The following is a 20,174-nucleotide window of genomic DNA, read 5'->3' as shown; positions in this document are numbered from 1 at the left end:
TCGTATATCGCCTGGCGGCTTTTCGTTAAACGACTACGTGTTTCGTGAAATCTCGTGAAATCACGTGAAATATGACGTGAGTTCTGCCAAGCACGGACTACGCGTAGCCAGCAGCGCCGAGTGCGAGTTGCGAGTGGACGCTTTCAACCCAACGAAAGCCCTCAGCCCTCCTCTCCCCGCTGACCCCGCTCCACGTACATAGAGTCCCCTCGTCTGTACGAAATTTATGTGCGCGGCGCGGCGCGGCGGTACCGGCGGTACCCGCGGTACGAGCAGCGAGAAAACGCGAGAAAACGAGATGCACGCGAGCGAGATTAGTTAGTCTAAATTCGTTAGGATGAATCAACGTGCGAGTTGACGCGGAGCCGCGGCACCGTAACATGCGTACAAGGACGCGTCTAGACGCACAAATCGCTCGTGGCAGTCGTGGAACAGCAGACAGTCGCCACCGCCGCCGCCGCCGCCGACGCCGCCGCCGCCGCCGACGCCGCAAAGCACCCTCTTTTCCAGCGTCGTCGTTTGTTCTTGTCGAATTACGACGTCCTGTATGACGACGAAACCTCGCGGCTCGCCAGCGTTTTCGCCGGTATCCGGTATCTGCCTGCATCTGCACAGTGAAACACGGTGCGATGACTCTCGCACCGCTCGGCACTCGGCTCGCCGCGGCCGCTCTTGCCTTCCTCTCCCCTAATTATACCGCGCAGACCGCGCTGCGCGACGATGACGGATGAGTGCCCACTGCCCGCCGTCCGCCGCCCGCCTGCCTGCCCCTCAAGCCTCGATTCGATATGACCTGCTATTTGCTAACAAAGTTTCGCGAGAGCATGACCGGTTCGCTCCGCAATCAATGTACCAATGTACGCGACACGCGTTACGAACTGCCTACGGATCTCTTCGCGATACGGACGGATGGATGATTATTAATAAGACTCCTTACTTAATTCTTGGCAATTGAATAAAGAATCATGCGAAAATAGATTTGCCAAAATACGTGACGCGCGGAAGAGGATCGATGATTCCGCTCAGTTTTCTGCCGATATTAGTTATATCACGTGACGTTTTCTATATGAATTAATAAATAAAATGTTTTATCAGAAATTACTTAATGAAAGTAGGTCGTCAGAAAATTACAGAAATTTGTCTGATTGGCACAATTTCTCTCTCTCTCTCTCTCTCTCTCTCGCTCGCTCGCTCGCGCGCTTCATGGCGCAGGTATATTGCGTTTTTCCTCACACAATAACGAAGATAAATAATGTTCGTTTTAACGAGCCACTTCTATCAAACGTAAATCGCCTAAATGAACGTGGAATTTGTTTATCATGCTCGTTTAATCATGACCGCGAGCATGAGAAGGCAGCAAACAAGCAAACACCAATCCAATGGCTTGTATGTCGTTAATAGAGTACCAATAACATCGAATCATCGTCTTATTTTTCCCATAGACGATCCACGAACCAGGACTAAGTAGTAGGACTTCATACAAGAATTAACTCGCTTTGGCACGTGTGACGTTCTATACATATACATATATACATATACGATATAGTCGTCACTGATAAACACACGCCTGCACGTGTCGCGTAGTTATTTACGCATTCGAAAAATAATCGGGCAATAAATAAGAAGCCTGTAATTTTAGGAACACATAAAAATTCTCAGCAAGAGTACATTTAGAAGCGAAGCACATTTACATATAATTAATTGCTTTTAATTCTTTCGCTCGTAGAGAAAGCGGTTTTGTTTATTTATCTCGACGCGTCGTATGTGCTAAACGCTAAACAGAGTAAACATCGTAGTATGCTACACAATTAAGAAATTTCAACGAAATGTTTATAAATTTTTTACATTTCCATGTCATTTTTTGTAAATAACGCCCATTTTTACAAATTTGCCATTGCAACTTGCAATAATATTCTTTTACGATTCATTATACATTAATTACGTTGCAATTGTAAAATTTATTGATAACGTAAACGTTGAAAGTTAAAAGAAATTTTTTGTCTACGAACCAAAGTACGTCTAACAATAAGTAGAAAATTACAATGCAATTCCAGTTTCCCTTTTATTTTCATTAAATTTTGCAGAGATTCTCGGAGATATATCGAAATTGAAAAGAACAGCTGATGAAAGTAAAAAATCATTGCATCATGCGGGACGCGTCAAAACGCCATGCGAGCGAAACCTGGGTAAATGCCTCCTCTAGCATTCGTAGCTCGACAGCTTGTGCACGCTACCACGCCAGACGTGCCGACGTGCCTGGTGTCCTGGTATCTGGTATCACTCGCGCGCGTTTTAGGCAACGCGCCCCAAGTCCGAACTTATTTCTGTTCTATTAATGATTTTAATGATTTTAATAAGGAGAGTAGTAAACACACATATGAGAGCGCGGGGAGACAGGAGACGCGCGTAGACAGTATAAGTAATAGACTGCCTGCCGCCCCGTCGTGCCGCGCGACACCAATACGACCGACGACGTCTACGACACGACGATCGACGATATTAGGCGCCATTTGCGACCGATGAATCGTTTTTGGATCTAAGAAAAATCAATTTTGCCTACACGGGAAATCTGTTGGAATATTGTAATTTTGGTTAACTTTTCATTATTACTTGCGCGCAACATATCAACGCGTTTTCATTTCGGCTCCTCAATTCATCTCGATAGGTACTTGGTCGTGTATAGGAGCAGCACGCATAAAACATCGGTTTTATTAGATAAATTTCAACTACCGAGACAATTGTAGTCAACTTGGTATAATAAGTTAAGAAAAAGAATCACCCGTACTTGTTAGATTATCGTGCTACTCTCATTTAACCTGCAAGACTGCAAAAACATTGCAGAAATACTTCGCTATATAAAACAATATTTTTACAAATGTGTTGTGCAATACCGTTGCGATATTGCTATGATTTTCCAATTTAATTTTTGATATTCCTATCTTGCAAAATTGTACCCTAATTTGCGAGCGAGCGAGCGAGCGACCGAGTGAGAGAGAGAGGAGGGGGGGGGGGGAAATTGTAACATTTTTACATGGCCAAAGACTTTTGTACTGTACAAGTATATATTATATAAAAATGTAGGTTTTGCTGCGCTCTGCAATGTGGCCATGGCTCGAAGTAAGGCGTTAAAAATGTGCTTATCTCTTCGCGTTTTTGAACGTGTGCACATTCTTGCGTGTGTGCGTGCGTGCGTGCGTGCAGCGTATAGCGTTATCGCACAAAGATGAGCGGGAAGAACATCTATCGGCAATGTCGACGCAACAGATAACGGATCAATGGCGCCGAAAGATAAACACTGAACTTGTGCATGTATGTATGCACCGGGGTAGCTTCGATTGATACCACAAGAGACGTCAGTAAACAACTAAGTACTTTGTATCGAGAGCCGACGAGCGGCAATTGATGCGCAATCAATGAACGCGTCGTCCGCTTATCCCAACGTGTAACTCGTAAACACTTTTTAGCTTTTCATACCAATGCAAATACATGATTCGTTCTGCTTTGTAGTCTTTCCCAAAGAAAGATGTGTGGATCTGCGGATCCAGACTTTTAAATTTTTTGAATTTTATTATTTTATTACAATATATCGATAATATCGTAGTAAATTTTCAAGATAAATTGGAAAAAATATCGCAAGGACCATTTTTAATTTTCTCATTTTTTTATAATTCAAAATATATATTTGTGATACTGCAAAGAGAGAGAGGGGAGGGAGAGAGAGAAAAGGAGGGGGGGGAGAGAGAGAGAGAGAGAGGGAGAGAGAAAGAATATATATATATATATTCATTCGAAAGCTTCAGCGTAATAAATTTTCCAACGCGATATACGCGTGCACTAAATAATAAAATTACGAATGTACGATTTATGTCCAAGATACATCCATGCATCTTCATTTGTCGCAAAGAAAACAGAAAGAAGAATATTTGTTAAATTTGTTCGATATATTGGACTGCATGCGTGACATGCACGCACCGATAACCGATAACCGATAACCGCAACTGTATGGAGCATTCGTCGGATTGTCAAGCACGCACATTCAACATTTTTCCAAACAACTAAAATACACAAAGATAAAAATTTTTTAACTCTTCTTTCTTGCGTAGTCAGCCAATGTTTCTTATTAAAAGTTTATCACAGGAAGATAAGTAATGCGTGTGTGTGATAGTTATTATAAAATGTTATTTGAACAGAAATAATGTAATTACAATATATCTCATAATTACATTATTTCGTTACGACTAGCGCTTTCAAATATTTATATTTTATATTTATGTGAATTTACCTCTTTATTCCAAGATAGTTAAATAAAAGATTAAATATAAGAATTGGAATACAAGTCTCTTTCGACTTTCAATATCCTCGTAAAGTCTCATCAAAGTTGTTAGGAAAATATATTTCGACCAAAAATGCACAAATATACAAGTCCCATTCAAATATCGCGTTCTCGAGATTATAACTCAAGTAAATGTTTAACTCTTATATGCTCTTTTAATATCGACTTACTCCTTGAGCACTTACAATCGAATGAGCAATCTTTTGAAAGAGTGAAATATTTGTTTTTCTTGCCGCTGACATATTTATCGACAACTTTTTGGTCGATGATGTTTACGTTCCTTCGCATATGCGCGAGTTCTGTTTAACGGTGCATTTTCGTGCCACAAACTATGCAGAAACATGCTTAGTTTGAGGCTCGAATAACGAGTCACGGTATCAAATTATGCACAAGTGGACGTCGGACGATCGAATAACTAATAACAACTAATAACGCCCAAGCGTGAAAAGTATCTCCCCGTGTGTGTGGAAAGCACACGATAGAATATACATATACTTAATAAGCACCAAGTTTTTTATAAGATGGCAACTTCCTATGATATAGTAAACTTTGTACACAATATTGCATGTCACAAAAAAAAATCACACCGTTCCGCATTACCTACATTCATTATTACGTTTATACCCAAACATAAAGAGAATAATCATTATTTCTTGAAAATTCTTTAGTCGTTTCCTCAATTCCATACAATTCATATTATAACTGGTTCACAATGCTGGGTTGAATTTCAAACTAACGTTGTTAGCAACGTAGAAATTGAAAACCCTTTACATGTTGTCGAGTAAAATTTGATGAGTGATTCTTCATTCACAGGAATTATTCGATACATCGTACATACATGTCTGTACAGGCAAATTTTAAATTTCGTAAAAAATTAATAATTCGTAACATTTAACGTAATGTTCGAATCAATGACAAATTGAGGACAATGACCGCTTGACATTTTTAGATAACTTTTTAGATAGAGATTTAAAAAATATACAAATACGTAGAGATTATAAAAAGTGCAGGTACTTTATAAGTACAAAATGCAAATGGCATCAAAATTTCTTCGATTAAGTGTATTGAAAATATACATACGAAAAAATATATATTTATACTTGCAAATATTTCGAGTAATAAAAAGATCACCGTAATTTTACGAAATTGTAAAAAATTGTCAAAATTAATTAACAAATATTAACAATTACGCATGAATGCCATATATCTTTATCAAAATTTAAAATATACTAGATGTATTTATATTTTATGTTTATTACTTTAATTGGTTCCTGGCTCGAGTTATTTCACGGACATCAAATCGGTAACAACGTTGGAATCACTTCCCTAAAGTATATCAATGATAACAATATTAAAACGTATCGTTAGATTTATCAGCTATCAATGATATTTCTAAATTATTTTCTTGATTAAAAACTCATGCGTATATCTTTAGCATAATGTTTAGAATAACAGCTAAAGCACACAATATTAATGATCTCTTGCGCATGTGTTATGCAAGAAATGAAATAATGTTGATACAGTGATACAATGATATAGTGTCAACGATAACGTCGATTATATCAAGAACGTTCGTATATTGCCTATCCTACTTACATATACATGTAATTAACATGTGTTAGTTATAAATATAAAAACGCAATAAAACACATATGTATAATACAAACATTGGCAAATCTATCTATATATATATATATATCGCATTCATTCTTTCAACAAATTCGAGGTGTGTGTGTGTGTGTGCGCGCGCGCGCGCGGGGCGCGGGCGTATATGCGTTCTATCAAAATCTCATTATAAATTAATTATTTAATTCCGTTTACTCCACTTCCACGCAGTTGCACTATACACTTCTGTTATTTACACATGAAATGCAACTATTTATTAGAAAATATATAAAAATTAAACAGATCCAATCTTCGCGTTTCATATACAAATGAAAACTTTTAGCAACAGAATCTATACTTTTCTTTCATTAGAAAACGTAAATAGATGAACAATTGGGAAAATACGCTTTACCTATATCCGGAAGCCGTTATCATCAATCGACATGCGACTGTATATTACCGTGATATGTAATAACAAGGTACAATATAAAATGATTCGCACGTTACGCTGATGTCATGTTACTCTCTAAAAGTGGGTAAGTGGACTTGGGTGTGTGTGTGTGTGTGTGTAATTTGTAGAACAAATAAATTGAGTTAAATCGCAGATAATCATAACACTGATAAACAAAGGTATAGGTATATGTATATGTAAAAAAAAATCTATTTTACGATTATATCCGCCGTCAGATAAATGTATTAAAAATTCATTATACAGTAGCGAAACTTTCAATGTAATGCGAATTAAGCAGATCTTTCCATACGTTTCTACATTATGTATATAAGTTATTTCTAAGTAATATTTATCTGTGTTTATATTTTATCTTTGCTTTTAGATATTAAAAAAAAAAGCTATGTGATATTTCGATGTCGTAATTCTACCAAGCACCGAATCGCTTGAGACATTATACGGCCCAGTGGATTATGTATATACAATAATTCTATATGTGTATGCGTTTACTATCATTAGTGGAAGGTAGTCATCGTAACTCCAATTAATTATCTTTACCAATTTTACAATAATGAACTATATCAAGGGCTGGAAGGGTGTAGTGGAATTATTTTGAATATTACAATTATAATTGTTTAGTTTTTAAAACAAAGAAAAACAATTGATAGCCGATAATTTTTCGTGCGTAATGATTTCAAAGCCAACTTCTACTAACATTAATTCTACTAACGATAATTAATTGATATTCTGCAACAATTTAAAGAGTAGCGCGCGCTTTTGTGATTCATGATATATAAAATATAATTTATTTATAAATTTTTGTAAGTGTTATATTAGAATTTGTAAGCCTCATTCAGGCATATGTGATAAATTTGTGGTTTCATTTCGACGTTGCAGTCGCTCTGGATGCGAGCAAGCCAACTGACTGAAATCACGAACGACATCATTGAACGTTTCATCACCGGTGACGCCTATTTCAGAGTCTTTCATTTCTTCATTTAGGAGACCAAGTCGTAATCTGACATAGATACGTCGATGTAATGAAACAAAATATTTTAATATGTAAAGAAACTTTTGCAGACAATACTTACAAGGTAACGATATCGGCATTTGCTTCTTTTACAGCAATCGACAAAGGTTTTATTCCGCTTTCATCTTCAATATGTTGATCAGCACGATGTTTAAGAAGTAAGCATACTTGTGCAGTGTGTCCTATATACAAGCATAAATATTTGTAAGATTGTAATATACTCTTTCTTCCCTCTCGAAAAAAAAAAAAAACAATATTAGCGTATACCTAATTCTGTCGCTAAATACAACGGCGTTTTCCCCTCGGCGTCTTGACAATTGATTCGCGCACCATTCAGAAGTAGATACTCACATGACATAACGGAACCCTGTATACAAGAAAATAAACGGTCATTGTTACATTTTTATATTTTGAAGCTTGTTTTTCTGAAAAAACAATGTAAAAATATATATAAAACATAATTTAAAAAAAAGGAAAATTTATATATTGTATATTTGTGTATTTGTGTACTATTTTATATATATAAAACGTCATACATACACTTATTATCGCTTGATGCAGGGCACTGCGGCTTTTATCATTAACATTGGACCACAATTTGTCAGCACCGGCCGCTAATGCTGCACACATTACGGGTAAATTATGCGCTGCTGCAGCTTTGTAAAGCAGCATCTCAGGATGGAGATTTTCTATATCTTCTTCATCAGTAAATTCTTCATCCTCGCCAGCCGTTGAATCTTGATCAGAACTCAGTTCTAAATTGTCATCAATAGCAGGTTTCGGTATATCGCAACCAAACATTAATACAGCTGATTCTACTTTTTCCATTCTACAATGCTTCTCCGACCCGGAGTCTTTATTTCCTGAGATGTTTTCATCGTCTTTGACTTTATTATTGGAATTATCGTCTGATTCGCCGACTGAAGACGTATTAATATTCACTGTTAATGTATTCAGCATCAGTTCGCTTTCTACCGAATTAAGCTCTTTTACAAGCGGCTCGCCGCTTGCACCTTCTCCATGAGTTGCAATTGTACTCTTAACATATTTATTAGTATCATTCAAATCGTTCTGCGAACGGTTTAAGATCTTTCCATAAAGGGTAGAGTTATTTCTCAAATCTATATTAGCACTGTCGTCCGAGCTTACGGAATTTCGTTCCGTCTTCTTCGCTCTGCCAATGGAATTCAAACTATCGATTGACGTGTGTTTGCTTTCGTCCGAGCTAGTTGAAGGATGATTTTCTTTTACAGATGACAATGTTGACAATGTTTCATTGGCATTACTATTATCGATCTTATCGCAACTTCGTGGTCTGCGGCGTAGTTTACGCACGCTCCATTTCCGAAATCGCATTTGCTCTCGACTCGCATGATGTCCAGCCGGTATCACATCAGTCAGAGGTTTTACGAACTTACGATCCACGTACTTGAACTTTATCCAAGCTTCTCGAACGTTACTAGAAAAAAAAGAGATGTAAAAGATTTTTGTAAGATATTCTCTTATTGTTATTTAGCAAGAAATAGTTGATCAACTCATCGTGATATTATATACCCATTGCATTTTGGTGTAGCTTTAATAATGTCGGAAGGTACTGGTAGAGCTTCGTATATGCTATTTACCACGGAATTGCCTAATTCTGCCATCACTTTCAGTATTTCTGGCTCCCAATCGTCCAGAGTTAAGGATCGAACTTTGCTATAGTGTACTCCAAGACTTCTATGTACACCAGAACACTCTAGATAAATATGAAAAATATTGAGTATAGCAATGTAGTACGTGTAGCAGCGCTACAGTGTATACATTTTTTTTTAAGTTTACCTATGCAAAGTGTAATGCCTAGATTGATGCTAGCCCACCGTGGGTTAACATCGCCACAGTCGCAGCAAACCTCGTTACCCGAGATTTTTAATAACTGCTCCCACACTCTGAAATGTCAAAATTAAGATAAATTCTGATAAAACACACTCGCTTTTTTCAACACGAATCGATGCGTAAAAAGTAACGGCGATACTCACCTTGATTTCAATTTTGTTAATGGCCTAGCAGAACCCTTATTATCACGTGATTGTAATTGACGTGGATTAACATTAGCAGTTACACTCATGCCTCTCTGAATAGCAGCACCAATAGCTTGCTGCATCGCAGTTACCCACGCCAAATACGTTTCTTCGCTGTCTGCTTGCAACATATGACTCCTTGAAAGAAAATAGATTTTTTTTTTTCATTATTGAAAACTCTACCGAGTAACTCTTTCTTTTAATATTCATCACTGCACAAATCAGGAACGCCTCTACTCACTTGGTTGGACTTAAAACTTCAAAACAATTCCTTCTATCGCAATCAACTACAGGTTTTACAGTGCATAGTCGCAAATCTTCTTCCATAATTGTATATCCTTCGTCACCTGTTCGTTTTCGGTACACCAGTTGATGATCCTTCAAGCAGAACCACCTCCTATTCCAAGTTTTGAAAGCGTTGCTAGTCCTTTTAAATAAATAGCCTTCCATCTTGGAATTTCCAGGTATCAGAGAGAGAATCAGATCTCGATTATTGACATAAATATGACGATTTTCCATTTCTTTTTCAAGTTTATTCGAATCACCTCTCATCTTAACTAAATTTTCATCGAGATCTTTCAGAAAAGGATCCAAGTCTTGAGCAAGATCGCTACCTTGATGGTAATAAGTAATACATGCGTGCATGTAACTCAGTAATGTGCCTAATATTTCGTGTCGTTTGTGCGCTTGCAGCATCGTCAATGCGTGAACGTAGTCTAGCGCGGTGTGTCGAAAGCACGATCGGGTAGCCGACAGAATATTTGATGCCTCCTCGTATTCCACAGGCCGAGATTTCGGTACTTGAGAATTCCTATTCAGTGCAATATCAAGATCACCGGAAATTCTTTCAAAGTAATGCCGAGTCTCTTTCGCTTTCTTGATATCGCTAGAAAAACATGGACGTAAATATTTGTAGATGTAGAATAAACCAGTATGTCAATTTGATTTAAGAATCAAGAAACGAGATCGTAATAAATTTGAGTCTTTCTTTACCTTTTAATAAAATTATTAAGATCCTTCATCACAGTCCTAGAAGCTTGGTCCAATAAAATTGTGTGATACTTGTTCATTTCTTGTAAAGCATGAATAAGCTTGTTTAAAAATGCCATTATTTCTGGATCATCGCTAAAGTACAAAGACAATTCCCAAAGACTATTGGCAAATTGACTATGGAAAAAATAGAATTTTATATTATATTAATATTAATATTCAGAATCTTGCGAACCAAAACAAATGTTGAAAAGAACATGTTGAAAAGAATAGATGTAAACATAACATAACGTGCAAAATGATACATTTTTTGTGAATATTTTATTCAATAAATTATTTATCATCAATTTCTGACTTTTCCTTGGTTACAATTGATTTTTTGGTACAGCTACATAATAAAAAAAGATTATTTAATTATCCACCGCAAAGATTCTATTAATGTCTTTCTTTCCTTCGTAATACTGTTCAATTCTAGGCCGTTTTAGGAGACAATTATAATTGATTGACGATGAAACAGACGATCGAAGCATAAGTAGTTGTACGAAACTTACTTTTGCTGTCCAACAAAGGCTTTCCCGGTATCGATGGTTAAACTGCAATTTTTCAATACCTGTAAAAAGATGATAAAGCTATACAACAGTTTTTATTTTTATTGATTTTCATCATATATGTGTATCGTTTCCAAAAATGGTGCAAAAGTTACATCAATAAATCATATGATATATACGTAAGTAAGAGATAGTTCGTACGTGTATCCATTACCTTATCTAACTTTTGTTCAAGTTGATCCACATTCTTCTCCACCTCTTCGATGCACAATCTGTAAAATTGACGATTTCACGCAACATCTCTCACTTTCTCTCATTTCGATTATAGAATACGTCAATTTGAACTAAAAATTTATCGAGCGTACCCTTAAACTTAAACTAGAAGCGATCGGGTAGTAAATGTGTGATGGACATACAGGATGGACATAGGGCATAGGGGTTACTCCTTTGTGTGAAACAACAAGTTAATTAGACTTAAGATTAGGATCAGGAGTGAGGAATCTTACCGAAACTTGGGAGTATCTCGTAAGCATTCTTCGAATTCGATTAAAGGCTTCATATTGTTGTCACACCGTTGACTTGTCGAGATGTTGGGTTGGAATGCAGCTTCGTCCGGTATACCGTGACCGTGGTATACCGTGATCTCGAAATATCGTGATATCGCGCGCGATATTTTCCATGAAACGATCAGTTGGTTAGCGGCCCGGGGCGATTGATAAAAAGCGCGTTAAAGAGCACTCGTGTAGAACTGTAGAACTGTAGAACAAGCGCGTTTCCCACCATTCCCCCCGATCACCCTTGTCTCTCTCACCTGTGATTTCCACTGATTCCCACTCACACCTCACAGCTTCAGTCTCAGTCCCACTGTCCACTCACCACTGTCAAACGCTAACCTGAACCTGAACCCTGAACCTGCGTCCTGCGTCACGAACGTAAGAAACACGTAAGAAAATGACTCAAAGTCAGTTGAGCTTGAGTCGCGAGTCGCGATCACCGGCGTGCGCGAGCGCATACACATTTGTAGAATACGATAATACGAAGCAGAGAAAGAGAGAGAGAGAGTACTAGAGAAGTAGAGATGTAAAGATAGAGATTAGAGATTAACGAGGAAAGACATCAACACATGATCCACCGGCACTACCGAGTACGGCGAGTACCAACAAGTCAGACAACACGCGACACGCGACACACGACTATCAGACTATACACGATTTACATGCAGTATGCACAAACACGATGAAACTGAAAGAGCACAGCGAGCAGCGCAAGTGACACGAAACGCGAAACAATAACATCATAAATTATAAACGCGTCAAGGAATGGCGACTCCTTGATTTGAGAATCATTATAAATATATAATGCAACGGGTGAAAGCGTATGTATGTACGCAACCATTGAGGGTGGCGGAAAGCTACGAGCGCGAAAAGAAAGAATATTTTTATTGCAGAGAATGCAGAGATCAATTTCGGTTCATGCCTGCGCCTGCGGCGAGTGCGGCGTGACCGCACTGACCGCGTGACGCCTTTGTGCAGTCTGTGCCCTGTATATCTATCGACCTATCCATAATCCATATCCTCCGTAATCTGTAAGGTCTTTTCAGGTTCAGGTCTGTTTATAATTATAGCTCAATTAGTATACATATACATTACATGTATACATATATGCTTCAAGTTTAGCGAATGACGAAAAGTAGAAAGCGTAGAATTCGTAGAAATAGAAAGGGAATTTTAGTGCAGTCCAGTGCAGTCTAGGGCCTAGGGTAGCACTGTAGCAGTGTAGCTATAAAGATAAAGAGCAGCGCCACAGCGGCCACAGCCCCAAGCTCGGCAGTCGGCGCCTCACTGACCTCTGACGGCTTATTTGTAATCTTTTCGAACGTCGTCGCGGTCGTGTCGCGGTCGTCGCTCGGTGTCGCTCGCGTTTCTTCCGTTGTTTTACGTTTAATTGCTCCGCCGACGGTAGATGGCACTCGCATCCCGTTTGAAGTTTGAGAACACTTGAATTTGAGAACGAAATGAACGCAGAACGAATACGAATACATATACGTTACGTTTCGAACCTCGGAGAATTGACACGTATGTACATATGTACGATAAAATATAATACAAGTCGAATCACAACTTGATTGTTTGGTTTCGAACAGTTTGAAATCGAATGATGCGTTACGCCGGTTACGCGAAATGTCTCGGCTCTCTGAACGTTCCCGCCTTAGCCTATTATTACGGTTATTATTGCGTATTCAGGAATGTAATTGCCGCTGATGACGATCCCAACCGCAACTTTGGACGCATGTACAAATGGAGAAATCTGCAAGAAGGCTTCCAAGAGGCGAAAATTTGCAGGAAACCGATATTTTTGCTAATCCACAAGCCGGGCTGTCCAACTTGCGAGAAATTGAAGCCTAAATTCGCCAACTCGATCAGAATCCTCGATCTCAGCCAACGGTAAGCATACCTATACCTTTTTGCGGACGTAACGTTAAACGTATTTTGTATTTTCTCCGATTTTGCTCCGGTTCAACTTAACTGATTTCAACTTGAAAATGAAACGCCCGCACCCCGCACGTTTCCTAACTGTTACCATGTTAAACGCGACTGCAACTGCGACTGCGACTCGCGGTATATTTCTATCCATTTTATTCCAATTATGTAGATTGTAGAAAATGAAATTGATACATTTGGTACGCCGCGCCGCGGCCGCGGTAGAATGTGTCTGATCTGACACATGGTATGATAAATCCAGGGTCGATCTCGCGCGCAAATTATAATTAGCTTACAATTAGCGCGCAAATGTATTGCCAAGTACCGAGACAATCTTGAGCTGTTAAGGACGTTCTCCGGTCCTTGTACTAGAGAAAATCGATTTTCTTAGGATTTTCTTGAAACTGTGAATATACGTTAATTTAGGTGTGCTTTATGCGTGGTATAAATTTCAGTACCTCTTCCGGTATAAAAAATCAAGATACTGAGCCTCAAAGTTTCAATTTTTACCCAAAAAAATTTTTCAATTTAATTTTTTTTTAATTTTGGCATTTTTTCCTTATAGAACTCGACGAGAGGAGCAACTTTGGTCCTTTTGACCAACCTCGTATCTCTTACCGTTTAGCCTGGAAAACCTTTTCATTAGTAAAAGTTGAAACTTTGAGGCTCAGTATCTTTATTTTTTATACCGGAAGAGGTACTGAAATTTATACCACGCATAAAGCACACCTAAATTAACGTATATTCACAGTTTCAAGAAAATCCTAAGAAAATCGATTTTCTCTAGTATAAGGACCGGAGAACGTCCTTAAGCGAAACGTGTGTCTTATGAGTGTCTAAACTTGACAAGTGCAACTATTAATTATAGATAGCGGCAACTCTAAGGAAGCTATTGATAATTAAACTTGCATGGCATATTGCGTTATTGCACAACTGCGTACAAGTGAAAGAAAAAGAAATGGGTAAAGGGTAAAGATTAATAAGATTAATGTTGAATTTGTTGTATAAATTCGTGACGACGCAGCTTCGTTATGGTGGGTGTGAGGAAAGGTGAGATTTCCGCGCAAGACGAAGCAAGATTTCAACCAGATGGAACCTACGTTCCAAGGATCCTCTTCTTCACTCCGGACGGCGAATTTATGAGAGATATTTATAATCGTCATCCGAAAGCCGATGATAAATATAAATACTTCTACAGCAGCACGAGTCAAATAATAGATAGCATGATTTTGGCTTTGGAACGTTGTTCCGTGAAGAATCGTTAAACGGTAGGTGTCTTGACGACAAAACGGAAAAGAACATATTTCATATATATTTGTCAGACGTCAGTCTAACTCTGCCACTCGCTGTCGCTGCACTCGTTACAGCGATAATCGGTAGCTGAAATAAATTTATCTTCTTGTTACAAAAAATATAGTAGTTTCTTCAATTATAGTCGTAGGTGATATTTTAGAATTGAAAGCATACAAAGAGGACTTTTTACCGGTGTAAATAAAACTAATTAAGTTGTATTAATAAGAAAGGGAAGAGAGGGAGAGAGAGAAAAGAAAAAAGTAAGTTGCAATAGATAACATGTACATGTCACATACGTTTTAAACAATACAGTAATGCACATTAATTGTTTTTGATGAGCGTTCAATCTTTGTGTAAGTATAAACGTCTTTCTGAACAAAGGTTTATTATATTGTAAAGAGAATAAAGTAGTAGATATATAGAACGGAAAAGATTAATTTAAAATGAATTAACAGTCTCTCTCTCTCTCGCTCTCTCTCGCTCTCTCTCGCTCTCTCTCAGCTTACACATACGCGTAACGCGCGCTCGTAACAAAGCTCTCTCTCATCCAGCATTTGAGTCTGCGCCTGTACGTCATCGGGTTCAGTGCCGCGACCAATATACGGTGGCCTATAGCGAGCTCGCAGAGGTAGGCATGACGGCGCTTGCGTTTGCAACAGTTGCCAGACGGTAAAACCCTTCGCATTGGTCGATGAAAGCGTAACCGAGAAGTCGCAACCCCTCGTAACCACGCCCATCTCTTCTGTATATGTATAATACGCAACTATTACTTATATTTACATATATTTTAAATCAGCTCTACTTTCCTAATAAAATTGAATTTTCTAATAGAAAGTAAAAAAAAACAACCGAACTTGGTCATCACCGCTTTTTCTACGAACAAAAAATTGTATTTCCTTCTCATAAACACATAAACGAATGTCAATTTTGTCGTATCTTAATGCTTAGCTTAAATATTTACGCGATAAGAAGAGTATTTCCGAATATTGGCGATACCGGTAATCTTGGCCACAGACAAAATTTGATAATAAACCTGTAAAATTTAGCATTTTTGTATGATTTAACAATAGAAGAAACTGTACGCGTTGGTTATAACTCTGTTATTTTATATCCTTGCTTAAAAGAGATACAAAGGAGAAAAAAAAGTTGCCTAAGAAGTGAAATTGACTCGACGCGAGTACTTGAAGCTCGAGCCACAGACGGTGGCTTTCGAGCTGGCAGAATTCCGCAGGACGAGTGGAGCTTACGCACACGTTATACGTTATACGTTATGTATGGATCTCTTCGCGGACGGTTCTGTATTTGAAGGGTTGCGGATAATATATAGCCCGTTTCGGCGGAGAGTGCTTTTTGGCTTTGACCGTTTCACATCCGGTGGCGAACCGACCGACCGACCGACCGACCGACCAACCAACCAACCAACCAACCAACCGACCAACCGGCCACCGCCGCGCCGCGACAGCCCTATGTCGGGCTATTGCGCCGTAATATCGGATCCAAGCACTCGCTCGCGCCCGCACCTATACCTCTACGCGTCCGTCACTTTTTTTCCCCGTAGAGTCTCGACCACCATTCTACCGGCGCGGCGGATCCGGGGGGGCGGCTTTAAAAAATGAGCCAGGACATTATTTCTGCTCGCCCCCTCCGCGACTTCTGCACGGACTGACCGGTCCAGTCCCGCTCTCTTTCCTCTCTTTCTCCTCCACCCCTTTCCTACCCCTGTCCCCGACGCCCGACGTCCCGACGTCGTTTCCGCCGGCGCAGCTTGCGATCTGCCGCATCAGCGAATGTGCAAAAATGAAAAGAGAGAAACGAAGTCCGCGGAGGGTGGCGAATGACGGAGTCCAGGGGTAGGTAGGTAGGTAGATCAGGGACGAGAGATCGAGAAGATCGAGATGGGAGAAAGAGAGAGAGAGAGAGGGAGAGAGAGGGGGGGGAGAGGAGAAGAATTATATATCTCTCGCGTGTCTCCCTCGCCTGTCCGTTCGTTCGGTCGTTTCGGTTTGGATATGGATATGCGACGGGTGCGGATATATCGGGAGAGCCACGAAGCCATTTTCAATTCAATCTGTTAAAAGCACGTCAAAAAGTCATACGGTATTTCACCAGCGTGGTAGATCGCGACGAGATCGCGCGAGCTTCATCGCAATGCGACAGCCTGAATGGTGCGACGCCAATAGGCAATAGGTATACGGGTCTACATGGATAACGTATATGTATATATACCGATATACGTGTGGTGGTATCATCCAGAGGGTGAGATTAATCAACAGCGATCATCGTTCCTCTTGGGAATTGCCGAAAAAATTGATATACTTTAGGCTCTAGTTGCAATGTCGACGAGAAAAACAATGACCAAGATAAAACCAAAGTCTTCAGAGTAATCTTTAACGGAGAAATGCGGTCTGAAGTAAATTTTACGTAAGAATAAAATTTTTCACTTCCCAAGTATTCGCGTTGTGCAGTAAACACTAGAATGAAAAGTTATTTCGAACATTTCGTTTGATATAAAATCCATTGTAAAATGGATTTATCATGCACATTATATACATATGTTTTGAATTAATTAAGCAGGCTAGTGAAATGGAAAACCTAAACCTAAACTTATCGACAATTTATCATTTTACCGTATACTAATTATGCTGATTATACAGATAATACTATATACCGCTTATGTACGTACAGTACCTAACAGCCATAACAGGCACATTGGAATTTACGTCAAAATTTACATTGGAGCGATCATTCGGATTATCATACCCATCGAGCAAACAGGTTACATTGTAGCTCGGTACGCTGAAAAGAAACCCGTCGAGATCGAAGCGTCGCGTGTAAGCATCTCTTACCTGCCTGCGCTTTCTTCTAGGGGAGGGCGGGGAGGTTTTTACGTGGCGACTAGAATCTAATCTCGCTTATCCGATCGCGGCTTTTATTCGACCGATCGTCCGTGGCGTGTAGTGTCAGGAGTGAGTTCAACGACCAACGTTTGCAAACATCGTAATTCGATATTGCCGCGATCTCGATCTCGATCTCGATCTCGATCGATGAAAATCTGTGCATGCCATTTATCCAAGGGTGTACGCGATCCACGGACAATCTCGAGTGCGCGACGCGCGTGTGGGCGAACAACTTTTGTTCTGCAATGCCGAGCAATTCGACTTGAATCTTGGAGATAAGTTTACAGGATACTTTTGGAAACATTTCGAAAGCACAAAAAGATCGTGGGAATCAAGACCGTGGGAAAAGGAATTTGCGACAAAAATCTTTACACTGCCATCAAACATATATAATATAATAAGTTTGGAGGGACTCGACTTATCTGTACGGTAGATATATATACGCGCCTCGCCCGCGCGACCATATTGATTGTCAAATTGCTTTTTCTTATAAAATTGCAATCATCAGTTTTAACAGTTTTGCAATTCTTTGCATCAATTCGATATCACGATTGGATTTCTAGCCTGACAATGACAATGAGAAAAGTGAAACGACTTTCGATAGACGGATAGACAACGTTTTCGCTAGTAATCCGCTTTATAATATTGGACGATTTCTCAGATTTTGCGTTTTCGAATTTTGGTACAAAAAGTACATGATACTTAATGAACGGGCATGTATTGGCGAACCTATTGGTTTATTGATTTCCCCATCGGTATGTACGTTCACTTTGAGTGGCCGATGTGCGAGAGTAAAAAAGGTCCGTGTCCGTGTTCGTGTCCATGTCCGTGCTGTATATGTATATACGCTATACGCCAACGCAACGTCAACGAACTTTCCCCGCGTTTGGAATATTCTCTTTTACTATTGCTCAAATTCGCCGTCAAATGAAAAATCTTTTCGTGAGAGCGTCATCGAAAAAAGTCATTTCCCGTCGCGCGTTCAATTGTATTTAAACTTGCTCGTATGACACTATGACACTATGACTCTCGATGATGCTCGATGATGCTCGCAGCAGACATATTCAATTTCATCGATTGCTAAATTACAATGTGGATAATTTGACCGAGGGGAAATTGGGGGTTGCGCGTTGCGCGTGACACGTTATTACGTTACGATTTATTGCGATTTGCGACACAAGTACAATATTATTTACCCGTGATACCGGTAATTCAGCGAGCCGCCCGTAAAAAGGGCGGATGGAAAATATGAAATACATATATATTTGATAAGTGGACAATCGCGGGTTTTTCATTTTTAATCTCACTTTAATCAGATACCTACATGTTGTTGAAAAACACCAATCGACACGTTATTCCTTGAATCCTTTTTAAAGACCTTTTCGCAGAGTGTCATTGTTACTTGTACGCCCCTTCGAGGATAATGTCGTGAATTTGTACGTTCGCGATACACTAATATCGCCGAGTATTCACTCGAGATAGCTGATACCGCGATTGTTACTTTTCGGGCTTATTGTTAAGACGGAAGGATCGGTAACGTGAGCAAGTTTTACGCGCGCGTCTACATTACGTACATATATCGCGCGTGTTAGGTGGGCTAGGGCTAGATAGGGTGAGGGTAGGTAGGTAGGTAGGTAGGAGGGTAGGTATAGAAACGTAGCGAGATACGGGATTCAAATCATAATGCGCACAATGCTTTTATTCTATTCTCATTGCGGGGTAAATAACATCTGTACATTAGATCACTATAAAATCGGTCGCCATTGGTGAAACGACAATGGGGCTTTGCTCTCCTTCTCCCTCCTCCCTTCTCTATTCAAATCTCATTGTACAATATGATTCAAAGAAGACTCGTCGCGATGACGGTGTTGGTTGCGGTTTATAGACCGTATCCAACGAAAAAGAGCGAATGGGAGAGAGGGATGGAAGGTAGAATGGCAAGAGGGAAGAAGGAAGGTGGCGAGCAGAGAGAGAGAGAGAGAGAGAAGCGAAGTACGGTATGTACGGTATGGATAAAGAAGGGAAGAAAAAAGAAGGAAAAGAAAAAGAAGACACGTTTCTCGGGAGGGAGAGGAGGAGACACAGGCGTGCGTGGTTAAGAACAGTCGGCTGAAACAAAAGGCGGAGCGTAGAGAAACGTCTGAGCATCGCTTCGCATTGTGTTTGATGCCGGAACGGGTTTTAAATAAAAGAGTAATGTGTTTGTCCGTTGCCACTACCATCGTCGCCGCCACCGCCACCGCCACCGCCACCGCCACCGCCACCGCTACCATCACCGTTACCATTATACCAACACCACCACCACCACCACCACCACCACCACCGTCACCATCCCATCATCGTCACCACTATCACCACCATCACCGCCGTACGGAAGATACACACAATCGACCTCGGGGTGAGTGGGCAAAGGTAGGTAGGTGGGTACGCGGCTAGGTATGTCCCCCTTTCACTCCACAGATATAAACTCTTAACATCTCCGTTTGGTAC

The 20,174-nt window shown here is 39.7% G+C and overlaps 2 protein-coding genes across 3 annotated transcripts; one reads left to right on the top strand and one right to left on the bottom strand.

Moving 5' to 3' along the window:
• Positions 1-4,374: 4,374 nt before the first annotated feature.
• Positions 4,375-12,323, bottom strand: Cenb1a (Centaurin beta 1A). Of its 2 annotated transcripts, XM_071701089.1 has the most exons (13): positions 12,080-12,323; positions 11,521-11,933; positions 11,229-11,286; positions 11,018-11,076; positions 10,470-10,643; positions 9,718-10,362; positions 9,435-9,614; positions 9,238-9,344; positions 8,971-9,154; positions 7,957-8,875; positions 7,684-7,783; positions 7,478-7,598; positions 4,375-7,404 (listed from the first exon to the last, which is right to left on the bottom strand). In XM_071701089.1, exons 2-13 carry the CDS (start codon positions 11,571-11,573, stop codon positions 7,236-7,238), a joined length of 2,769 nt encoding a protein of 922 aa, XP_071557190.1. In that variant the 5' UTR covers positions 11,574-11,933; positions 12,080-12,323; the 3' UTR covers positions 4,375-7,235. The 2 variants fall into 2 exon arrangements, with proteins under 2 accessions (XP_071557190.1, XP_071557188.1); XM_071701087.1 differs by having other exon boundaries at positions 11,521-12,323.
• Positions 11,851-14,878, top strand: LOC139769826 (thioredoxin domain-containing protein 12; the record flags this gene model as incomplete). Its single annotated transcript, XM_071701249.1, is given in 5 exon segments — positions 11,851-11,957; positions 13,258-13,458; positions 14,519-14,744; positions 14,747-14,762; positions 14,817-14,878. Coding segments are annotated over 5 exon segments (612 nt in total), but the record flags the coding sequence as incomplete, so codon positions are not given.
• Between the last annotated feature and the right edge of the window lie 5,296 nt (positions 14,879-20,174).

This window comes from Temnothorax nylanderi, unplaced genomic scaffold (assembly GCF_030848795.1).
Source record: "Temnothorax nylanderi isolate EJ_2023f unplaced genomic scaffold, tnyl_v1.0 TNYL_tig0024_pilon, whole genome shotgun sequence".
In the NCBI taxonomy this organism is placed as follows: domain Eukaryota; kingdom Metazoa; phylum Arthropoda; class Insecta; order Hymenoptera; family Formicidae; genus Temnothorax; species Temnothorax nylanderi.
The sequence above is the reverse complement of the archived record's forward strand: the minus strand, read 5'-3'. Positions and strand labels throughout refer to the sequence as shown.